The sequence below is a fragment of the Cimex lectularius genome, unplaced genomic scaffold (assembly GCF_000648675.2).
Source record: "Cimex lectularius strain Harlan isolate CLEC.00 unplaced genomic scaffold, Clec_2.1 scaffold104, whole genome shotgun sequence".
Taxonomy (NCBI): domain Eukaryota; kingdom Metazoa; phylum Arthropoda; class Insecta; order Hemiptera; family Cimicidae; genus Cimex; species Cimex lectularius.
The window spans coordinates 946,392-957,847 of NW_019392737.1; the positions used below are offsets into that span (position 1 = coordinate 946,392).

The following is an 11,456-nucleotide window of genomic DNA, read 5'->3' on the forward strand; positions in this document are numbered from 1 at the left end:
GTAATAAATAATATTGCTAGGTTTTAAATCAAATGAAATAAACACTTTTTGTTCAACAAAATAAACATTTCACTATTTTATAAGAATTTAATTTCCTTCTTGTTCCTCTCTTTAGATGCAATTGAAGTGTAATAGAAATAGTAATAAAACACCAATATTTCTTTATAAATTTCAATTAAAACAATAAAATATATCACATAATAAATATATCATTACATTATACTTATAAAATATTCAACAGTCATTTATAAAAGTATGTACAGAAGACGGTTGCTTCTTTTTCATTTTGGACCTCTTCTTTTTCTTTTTGTTCTTTTTAATACAATTGATCGAATTGTTTATTTGTTGATTTACAGTCAAGTATGTTGGATTTTCATCTTTCAAAACACTCGAACCTTTGGTTTTGGAGTCAACTTGGCACTGAGGAGTGTTTCCAAACAAAGCAGGATTTAAGCCGCAAAATTTGTCTTTCTTTTTTTTCTTTTTAACTTTCTTAGTTTCCTCTTTCTGAAATAAAATGTGTTCAGTTTCTATTTGTGTTTTCTTAATTTTCTTGCAATTTTTAAGTTTAGGCCCTTTGGCCAGAGGAATTTTCGATTTTCTCTGACACACCAAACATGTGAAAACCTTAAACAAAAAAAATTATTTTAAAAATAAAATTTGTTCATGTGCAAAATTTAAACAAAATGTACTTCGAAATTGAAACTAACCATAACATTAAAATATTTAGTTGATGGTGAACACTTTTTGTGTAATTTCTTCTTGTTTTGTGGTTCAACTTTTAATAAAAATTTTCCGCCCTCCCACGTGGAATAACACCACTTGCAGGCAACTTTAGTATCAATGCTCACACCTCCCATACATTCATTGATACATTTGTTTCTAAAACACAATTACATCGTTTTATAATTTTTAAAAAAATTATCAATATTATTATAATTATTATAGAAGATTAAGATTAATATAAGAGCATTTTGACAATTCAGAATAACGGCAATGATGTGCTATGTTTTGGAATAACAATACCTAGTTTTGATTATACATAAAAAGTTGTTTTTGAACAAGATTTTGTGATGTACAAAAGTAAAGACATTTCAAATTATGAAATTGCTTTACCACATTAACACTGGCTTTTCAGCAACGAGTACCTCTTTCACGCATTCTTACTTTTTTTAAATCTAAAAATATAGTACCACCAGTAAGCAACTGCTTACTGTTGATATAGATAACAATTTATTAACTATTAAATTCGATGGAGAATATGCTCAAAGATAAAAACAACAGACACTTGTATTTGTTGTTTATTTCAAACTATGTGTACTTTTATCATTATATTAATTACAACATACTTATTTTAATGTAAACCAAATCAAACGAGATCAGAAATTCATGAATTTTGATAAAAATTATTTAATTGATGGTTTAGAAAGAAAATTTACCAAAACATTGAGTAATAGATTAAAATTTAAATAACAATTAATTAGTTTTGCACTTTAACTCGTTAAACTTGTGGAGGCTTTCATTCTTCTAGGCATTGAGTATTGAGTAAATAAGTGTTGAATTTTGTTTTGTGAGTCTAAATTCCATTCTGTTTGGCAACCCGACTCTTTATCATGTCCCATAAAAATTCTATAGGATTCATTTTAGGGAAACGTGCTGGCCAATTCATTGTGGTAATCCCTACTCCCTTCAAGTAATGGGTGACATAGCTGAGCTACTTGCAGTCGAGCATCAACATGAAGTTGTCCCCAATAAATAGAGTGAATGGGACTCAACTTACAGAACTCTCTCAAAGAACCATTCTGTATGATAGTCGTTCAGTACAGGGCATGGACATTGAATCCACCCCACACCATAATGCACTGGCTTTGAAAAGGCCATGACTCATGAACGGCACATAAAGCAAAGCGTTGTACAAGTCTTCTCCACAAGTGGTCCCTGTCTTCTCATTGCCACAAACCAAACAGGCATTCATCTGTGAAGAGAACAGCTCTCCATTGTTCAATTGTCCAAGTGAGATGCCATTTGTGAATAGCCGCCTTTTTAATGAAATGCCTCTCAAATAGGAAAACCTGATATGGGACGTCTAGAGACTAGGCAATTCTCACGAAATCTTTTCATGTTTTTGAGTTTACCCTTACATTACAGAGCATTTGGAGTTGACTACCTATCAAAGAAGCCATTAAATGTTCCATAGTGCAGTAAGATCTTTAAAATGATTGTCTCTGGCCATCATACATCAAGGTTGAGATTTCCAGTGGCCCTAAACCAATGGAGACCATTGTGGGATATGTAACGTTCGATTCATTTCTCATTAGCTAAAGCACTGCCCAGGCGAGATCAGGAAAAAAATAGTAATTAATTATCATCAAAGAAAACAATTTAAAAAAACGAATTGGACCAAAAATTAACTCACTCAACAGTTTGGCTCTCGAGAGGATAAAATTGAACTGATTTTCTTTATTTTTAATCTAAATAGTGTAAAAGTAACACTATAAACAACAAGTTATGTTTACTTTTAAGTCAACTATTAACCCTTATGCCTAGTTATTATGGAAAGTAAACAAATAAATACAAAAATCCGGGGTTTTTGTTTTTGAGTGTATAAAATTTTCATATAAAAGTGTGAGTACAAAAAAATTATTATTTTATTTCTATAATTAGTAATTATAGATATAGTAATTATTTATTCTATAATAGATAATAATTATAGCAATAATTATAAACAATGAAAACAACCACAGAAACACAAGTTTCTGTAAAAATATATTTAATAATATTCAAAAATAATGCAGGATGGTCAAAAATTATGTATAAACCGTCAACCTTAACTGGGTGCAGATCTGTGGATATTTATTTAACATAATAGACGACTGGAGTAAGAACTTGTGTGTCAGATCCATTGTTTGTATGAAGAATGAGAATAAACAGAAACACGTGAACCACCGGAGATAACCACGTTTAACCACCTAAAAGAAACCACGGGTTATAGTCTGGTTTTAGCTTTCCCGTAAATACTTAAAGTTTGATTCAAGTGTATCGATACTTAAAGTTATTACTGTATCGAACAAATACCCAGTATCATGATAGGGGTATTTAATTTATTTTTTCAAAAATAAACAATTTTCGAGAATAATTTAAACAAATAAATTGTTATTTTATTTCAAAGTAATGATATTCATAAAGATATTTGTAATATTACAATTGAACAGTCACTAATCACCACACATTACAATTGAACTTATAAAAATTACCGATTTACAGTTGTCCAGTGAAACAACTTGCTGTCTATTAATTTAACCGTAGTGCCTTAATGGCCTTCCACCCTGCTGAACAATCAGTTCAAAATTAAAAATATGTTGCGAATTGATAACGAGTATATTTCTAATATCGAAGATCTCTTGATACTGATCTACTTTAAATCGATATCATTTCTATTAAAAGGCCAACTAGGAAATAATTTTGCACCTGTCATGAATGTTGTAATTGTAAACAGAAAAAGTGGCCATCCACCTTTATATGGATGATCGGTTTTTCAATGAGGGATTTCTACCTTTTTTTAGTGCTGCCCCGTTTTAAATTAATTTCATTTCAGTTCTTCGAGCATGTCATTTAATACATTTATACGTCTTAACTTGCTGTTTTCCTTGTACGCTATATGTGCTTGGTCTTACAAGCCAGTAGTGATAATACATGGAGTGCTAACTGGTAACATCACAATGTTACCGCTAGCTGAAAGAATCAAAGAGGTAAAGACAACAGGACAAGCCTAAGAATTTTTTTTTAACAACAAGTTTTTCTAAAATCAAATGCCCATACTCCTATGCAGATGGTATTGTAACATGTGCAAAAGTTAAATTGACAGCATTGTTTTTTGTTCCTCCCTATTATGGAGGAGGGGTTAACGTTCAACTACCTCGGTATTGTGGGGGAGATGACAGGCCATACAATACATCCCTTCAAAAGACAACAATATTTCGTGTCCAATGTACGTTATTTATGTAAGAAAAGAAACCTATATTGCCTTGTTCTGTACTTACAGTGCACTAAAACAAAACATTTTCTCCTGAGTAGAATTGTAGCTCTTCAGTCTGTAAGTTAGTGCGTCAAGGTCTCTTCTATGTGTTTGATGTGTCTACAGGTCCTATGATAAGTGACACTGAACTTTTTCAGATTTACTTGTGGGGTTTGCGTAGATGGTTAGTTTGGTTGTTTACAAACATTTTGAGCTAACTAGCCTTGATAGTTTGGTATGTCAAATGCATGTTGGCACTATGCTATCTTCAATGCTCGGTCCAATGCCGCATAAATTATGGAAAACAATCAAACTGCAGGTTCGTCATTCTGCTGACTCATTAGCCATACATAAGTATTTAATATTTAATGTATATATATATATATTATGCAGGGTGGGCGACCAAGACCCGAGGGGTTAAATGCCTGGGTAGACTCGTACCCCATCCCTAAAAGGTCCGGGACTTGGTCGGCTCACGTGTCCTTCATACATCTCTTGGACTTGTTCACAAACCCCAAGATTTTGGACCATTTTATCTTGGGGAGTGATTTGGTGATGTACAAAGATTTCAAATCTAGACCTAGCATACCTATCACACTCTGCAAGGTAGTGCCTTGCCGTTTCTTCTTTATTTCACAGAAGCGGCAAAAGGGATCTGGTAGAATACCTATTACAGAGAGGTGTCTTCTCAGTGGGCAGTGGCCCGTCAGGATACCTATCAGCCTTCTAATTCCCTTCCTTGAGATAGAGAATAGCCATTTCGATTCTGCTGGTTTGATCGCCTTAACAAACTCTTTCAGTTGCCTGTGTCCAGGGGATAAATTCTACTCCCTAAGGAATTGTTTCATGCCTCAGTTATTGATACTCTCTTTCGCTGTGCTCATAGAGTGAGGTAATACCTGTTGTGGCCCGAAAAACGCAGTATTAGAACCTTCTTTGGCTAGGCCATCCATCTTTTCATTGCCATGGTGTCCTTTATGTGATGGTATCCAAATAAAGGTCACCTTATTCTCAAACCTGAAAGAGATCCTATTGATAAGATCTATAGTTTCCTCCACCAGTCGTGAGGTTGACAAATCTTTTTGTAATGCCCTAAGACTAGCATGACTGTCAGAAAAGATTTTAATATTTTTTCCCTTAATTTTATTTTCCATAAGTGTTCGACAACACACATTGATGGCCCAGATTTCTGCCTGAAAAACGGAGGTGGTATTGCCAAGAGGGGAGGAGATGCTGATTCCTAATTTTGGTATGTAGATTCTGCACCACTCCCTCTTCCTTTGATAAGTGATCCATCTGTATAGCAGTCTATGTTACGATGGTCATCATCCAGGCTATAATTATAATCACAAGGGGTGACTACCTGAAAGTGCTTTTTCCCCGTAGGGGTTTTAATCTTTTTATCACTAACGCTTAATAATTGACCGTTAACCTTACTCAATAGTTGTGAGATTTTCGAGTGACCTATGTTGTTGCACTTATGATTCCAGCTGCCCTCGCTAATTAATCTGTAGCAGCTGATTAGTGCTCTGACCTTAACCTCAATGTGAAGGGGTGTGGTACTGGTTATGATTTCAAGAGCCAGGGTGGGTGTAGTTGAAAATGCTCCTGTCATCATCAAACAACCTAGTCTTTGAAATGACCTTAACTTGTTACTATTCCTTTTATTATCTACACCTTTCCACCACACTAAAGCTGCGAAAAAGAATCTAGGTAGAATAATTGCAGTATATAGCCGTTTGGCTACCCATGGTTTGATACCCCATGTTTTACAGACAATTCTCCTACATTGTACCATTGATATTGTGCCTTTCCTGTATATGTTATTAATATGACCTTTCCAATCAAGTTTCCTTTCAAGTGTCACACCAAGGAATTTGATGGAATCCACTAACTTTAATTCTATGCCCTGAAATTTAGGATTTTTAAAATTACCTAATGTTCTTCTCCTGCTAAACATTATTAATTCTAGTTTAGCAGGATTAATTGATAAACCTTTGTCACAACACCACCTATAAAGCAATCCCATGGCGTTTTCCATAGTGAAGGAGTCAAGGGCGTGTGAGCATTATGGTACCATCATCTGAAAATAATTGACTGTAGAAACCTGAATTATTCAGAAGTTCTATTAAGCTGTTTACTGTAATTAGCCATAAAAGAGGTGACAAACAGCCTCCCTGTGGACAGCCTCCTTTTACATTAATTCTAAGAGTGCTACCACCTAAGCACATATTGACCATCCTCCCCTCCAAGTAGGTCTTCACCCATCTAGTAAGGTGATGGTCGACATTGTAATTATCTAATTCTAGCCATCAGGTTCAGGGTCTCCTCACAGGATATGGTGTACACCCCATTATTATCCTGTAATAAACCTAACGGATTAATATAATCCTTTTCCAGAAGTTTACAAATATGAGAACTTTCCTTAATTGTTTCTGTTTCCAAGCAAAAGTTCCTCCAGGCTTTACGCTTGGTTTTCCTTAACTCTTTTTTATACTCTTTCTTCATGGAGAAAAATCCCTCCAGTATGGTTCAGAGTTCCACTGCAGGGCTTTTTCTGTAATGCTTTGACCCTTTTCTTTAAACTAGCCAGATCTTTATTCCACCAGTGATATCGATTCTGGCATAGTATTTTTTCAGGACACGCTTCTACATATGCAGAGTTTATGGCCTGTATAATGTTATTAGCGTAAGTATTTAATGTAAGAAGAGGGTGATTTTTTTAAGCTTTAGCACCCATGGATTCATCTCTATTTATGAGTATGGTTTTCTTTATTGTCCTTAATATCATTTGTGGACACTTCATCCCTCATGATACATGACAACCCTCTGTATTTTATCAGGTTCTTTTTTGTTTAGTAATGTGCATGGTTTTGTAAAACCAGGCATACCATAAGTGATGATTTGTGCCATCATTAAATTGTTCTACAGCTATATTACATTATAAAGGAAAAAATTCAATAATATAAGCTCTTTAGAAAACAATGTTTCTTAAATTATATAGTACAAGCACTATACAGTAACTGTACTTTAAAGAAATAAGCAAGTGTATAAAGCTCTTTATAACTTTTGAAAATTTTTAAATATTAAATAAATTTAATTAACAACCAAGATGAAACAATTTGTTTTCATTAAGTGTTCACACAAAAGTCCTCTGCACATGGTTATATGTATGTGACAAACTGAAATACATCATCATACAGTTTTTTAATGCATGTTATTTGACAGCTTCATCCAGGGACAGAGATATTTGCTACAGACAGGTTTGGTGGCTGGTCCAGCCTGAGGCCTATGTGGCATCAAGTAATGGAAATCGGTGCAGACATAAATAAATTCATGTCTAGTCATCCAGAAGGAATTCATATTATTGGTAAATTCTTATAAACTGTTTGCATGAAAAAACTTTTTTAAATTAATTTTGTTCTTTTTAGGATATTCTCAGGGAGGTCTGCTGGCCAGAGCTATTCTGGAGTTTTATTCAAACCATAATGTAAATACATTTGTTTCACTGAGCTCACCCCAATGCGGTCAATATGGAAGTTAGTAGCTGTCTTTGTTTTTATTTATCTATGTATTTATTTTTTAATCATATTTAATATTACTTTTTAGCACAATTTTTACATCTATTCTTTCCCACTCTTGCATGTGAAACTGCATTTGAATTATTTTATTCGATGGTCGGTCAAAAGACTTCAGTTGGAAACTATTGGAACGACCCATACCATCAGAAACTTTTTCTCAAATATAGCGTGTTTCTGCCATATATTAACAATATTATTTCTTCTGATGAAAGTTGTAATTTTAAAGCTGGTTTGACTAAGCTGAAAAGAATGGTTTTAATCGGTGGTCCAGATGATGGTGTAATTACTCCTTGGCAGTCTAGGTAGTATTTTTTTAATCAATTTATAGTTATCATTTTAATTTGTTTTTGTTTTCAGTCATTTTGGATGCTTTGACGGAAATGAAACGACTGTTAAAGAAATGAGGGATCAAGATTTTTATCAAAATGATTCATTTGGATTAAAAACACTTGATAAAAAGAAAAGATTATTTATTCATTCACTGTCTGGCAACTCACATTTTGAATGGCATACAAATTTAACTGTGATAGACAAATATATTATTCCTTATTTAGATTAGCATTATTGAAATGGGTATTGATAATGAAAAATCAGTGTTTAATTTCTGCACCCTTGGGGCGTAACTGGATAAGTCCGATTTTGGCGAAATGAGATGGTTGCATTTTCCAGTAAGTCTTTAAGCCTGGCAGACTCTACATTCTGTACCCACCTAGCAAATTGAAGAGTTAATTGCTAAGTAGTGGTATGATGATTGGCAAGTGTCCCTAAATTTGTGTTAACAAGTAGATAAATGCTGGCACATAATGTGATAAGTACCAAAAAGTCAGGATATAATCATACATATTAAAAGCTTATTTGCTAGACAGCTGCAGTGAATTTTATGGAAAAAAACTACAAAAACTGAATTTATGCCAAAGGTAAACTTTAAAATCACAATCTTGAAAAAAAAATTTGCTCTGGCAAACAGCTGTGGTCTTAGCCAGTCCTACTCTGCTTTTTTCTTACACATCTAGCACATAGCTTAGTAGCCCCTTCATGAACAATTTATCTTGTTACTGTAATTTGGGACACCTAGAACATATAGCATATTCTTTAACAGATGACTTCTCTCATAAACGGTGATGGGCGCTAATTCAATCAATAGTAAAGCAACATACAGGTAGCAAAATACAGGTCTTCAGGGTACTCTATTTCCTGTCACAGACCCATGCATCCACACTAAACCACTCATGCATTCTTACAGATAGATCCTTTCATACCGTATGAACAATTAAAAACTGGGGAGGCACCAGGGTATTAATATTACGCTTTCCTATCACACCATTATATATCTTATTATAGATATTCTTATCTAGTTTTGCCCTGATGCATATTTAATGTCGTTTTCAAATGGTATATTAATTATTGTTCAATTGTCTTTGAAAATGATGCCTGATTATTCACTTGAGGTTGATAGAATAATTTAATTTGTGTTGTATTGTATGTGTGTTTTAGTTGTGATAGTTAGGTTTCGTACATTGGCCCATGTTTATTTAATTTAAAAAAAGGAAAAACATCATATTTTTCCTATTAAATAAGCAATACATTTGTTGCTAGACTAATATCTGTCATAATTTATGACTTTCATACTGGAATGACACAAGTCTCCTTGCGCCTGCCTTTCAAATTCCCATATTTTGGAAGTGGTATTACAAATCATTGCCATAACAAACATGTTATATGAATACTGAAAAGTACTGGAGGAAATTTGATTTATAATGAATCATAATTTTAATGTTTTATTTATTTAATTATATAATTTTAATCCATCACTGTAGAATTTAAAATCTCTTGGTGTAATTTGTATAATAATGGAAAGAAATGTGCACAATATACCTAGGTGACTTTTTTAAAACTACATGCCGTTTTCTCATATAGCATGTGAATTTTTCTGGTAGAAACTGGTTTTATTTTCCTTTTTCTTTATTGTACTTTACCTTGTTATCAGTAGAATTGGCTGACCTTGTTTTATTCATCATCAGATATTATTTCAATAGAAAGTTTACCTAATAAATATTTTTCAAAGTGCAACTGTAGCAACCTAAATTATATAGGCAGTGATTCAAATTTGACTGTGTCAATTCCAGTTTATTTGACAGTTAACAACTGCCATGAGAGCATTTTTTAGAACCTTGCTAGTTACTTCATCTTCGTTCTTATTGCAGGCTTCTATCATCAATTTTAAAATCACATCCTCACAGTCATATTTGAATTCATAGGTCAAGCATGTGAATTTTTTGTTCCAAATAAAAAATTGCAACAATATACAACCAGAATTTCGGAGGTATAAAGGAAGCATAAAACAAAATCCAGTATACTTAATACTAATGATAATAACAGTGAGATGATAAGTAAATTATGATTATTATACATATTAATTCAATAACCTGTATTGGTGTGATTATGCTTTATAAAATTGTCAGATTGTTGATCTTTTTTCTTTTCTTTTTTAATATACATTATTATACTATTGAAATTTAATCACTAATTATAACAGAAATAATTTCTACTTGCTGTGATTGTATGAATCAATACAACTCAAAAACCTTGAACCACTTTTTATATAATAAGGTAATTTTATCTTTAGTGTAAATAAAGGATGACAAACATTATTGGCTTTTTCTGCAAAATGTATCCCAACTTGGAGAGAGTGGTTGAGAAATCCATATAAAAATAGGACCTCAAGTATAGTGAGTCTAAGACAAAGACAAAAATGTGCTGTACATTCAATACATTAATCTGAGAGGGGAAAAAATAAATGATAATGTAGAACAAAATAATGTACAATTTATTTTTCAGGAAGTTTAACTTGCACTTGAAAGCAGGAGTTATGAGCTCCTAAATAGTTTTATACATAAACAAAAAACAGATTTATACAAATTAATGGTAGCAGTATATATTCAATTTATTTGACTATTGACATTTTATGTAATTTTTTAAATAATTATTTTATTAGTATATTACTTATAAAACGTTCTCTTCTTTAATTATATGATTTGTTGAAGTTGTGAGGAGTGGTCAAGAATGAGGTAGTTTAGAAAAACACCTCTTTTATTTTTTTGCCAACATTTTGACCTTTATTCGGGTCATCTTCAGGACATAAAGTGTGGTGCTATTCTTGTGGTGTCTTATTCGTTTTGTGTGAAAATGTGTTAAAGTGATGGTAATTGTATGAATGTTGAAGTGTTGACACAACACTTTCACACAAAATGATCACTGAATAAACGTTGAAACATTGGCAAAAAAATAAAAAAGGTGTTTTTCTAAACTACCTCATTCTTGACCAGTTTTCACGAATTCAACAAATTATGAAACAACCGGTCACTAAAAACCACTCATTTAATTATATGCTTGTTTTTTTTTTTTTAATTTAAATTGATCATAAAAGGGAATGGAATTTATATTAATTTTGTTTTGATGTATGAATCTTAATCCTACATTACATGCATTGTTATAATGAAAGGAAATTTTATTAATGCATTTGTTCTTATAAAGCCTATAGTCAAGTAAAATTACTTTTCAATCAACAGTACTGAGGATAATTTGTGTAATTTTCTCATTTTTAAATTCTTTTCTCCTATTCACCCAGGGACTTCTCATGCTGTTTCTTTTGCATTTAATATATTTTCAGATTATGAAGCCCCTTGTCCTTGAAGTGGATAAAAACCATTTACAATATTGCCTATGGAAAATTTCACATCCGTTTGGAGTCCAGAGCATTCTGCCCAGGAATCTTCCATGCCCCGAACCAGCAGATCCCCATTTGCCCCAATTAGTAATTGGTGAATTTACAAATGTTACTAATGTATTAAGAAGACAGT

The 11,456-nt window shown here is 32.6% G+C and overlaps 2 protein-coding genes across 3 annotated transcripts; one reads left to right on the forward strand and one right to left on the reverse strand.

Moving 5' to 3' along the window:
- Positions 1 to 21: 21 nt before the first annotated feature.
- On the reverse strand, positions 22 to 2,998 carry LOC106665629. Of its 2 annotated transcripts, none has more exons than XM_024226999.1 (3): positions 2,827 to 2,998; positions 711 to 882; positions 22 to 627 (listed from the first exon to the last, which is right to left on the reverse strand). In XM_024226999.1, exons 1-3 carry the CDS (start codon positions 2,901 to 2,903, stop codon positions 235 to 237), a joined length of 642 nt encoding a protein of 213 aa, XP_024082767.1. In that variant the 5' UTR covers positions 2,904 to 2,998; the 3' UTR covers positions 22 to 234. The 2 variants fall into 2 exon arrangements, with proteins under 2 accessions (XP_024082767.1, XP_024082768.1); XM_024227000.1 differs by lacking the exon at positions 2,827 to 2,998 and adding an exon at positions 2,168 to 2,370.
- A 437-nt stretch (positions 2,999 to 3,435) lies between these two features.
- On the forward strand, positions 3,436 to 10,247 carry LOC106665627 (lysosomal thioesterase PPT2 homolog). Its single transcript, XM_014392166.2, has 5 exons — positions 3,436 to 3,749; positions 7,244 to 7,385; positions 7,447 to 7,554; positions 7,625 to 7,898; positions 7,954 to 10,247. Exons 1-5 carry the CDS (start codon positions 3,606 to 3,608, stop codon positions 8,153 to 8,155), a joined length of 870 nt encoding a protein of 289 aa, XP_014247652.1. The 5' UTR covers positions 3,436 to 3,605; the 3' UTR covers positions 8,156 to 10,247.
- Positions 10,248 to 11,456: the final 1,209 nt, after the last annotated feature.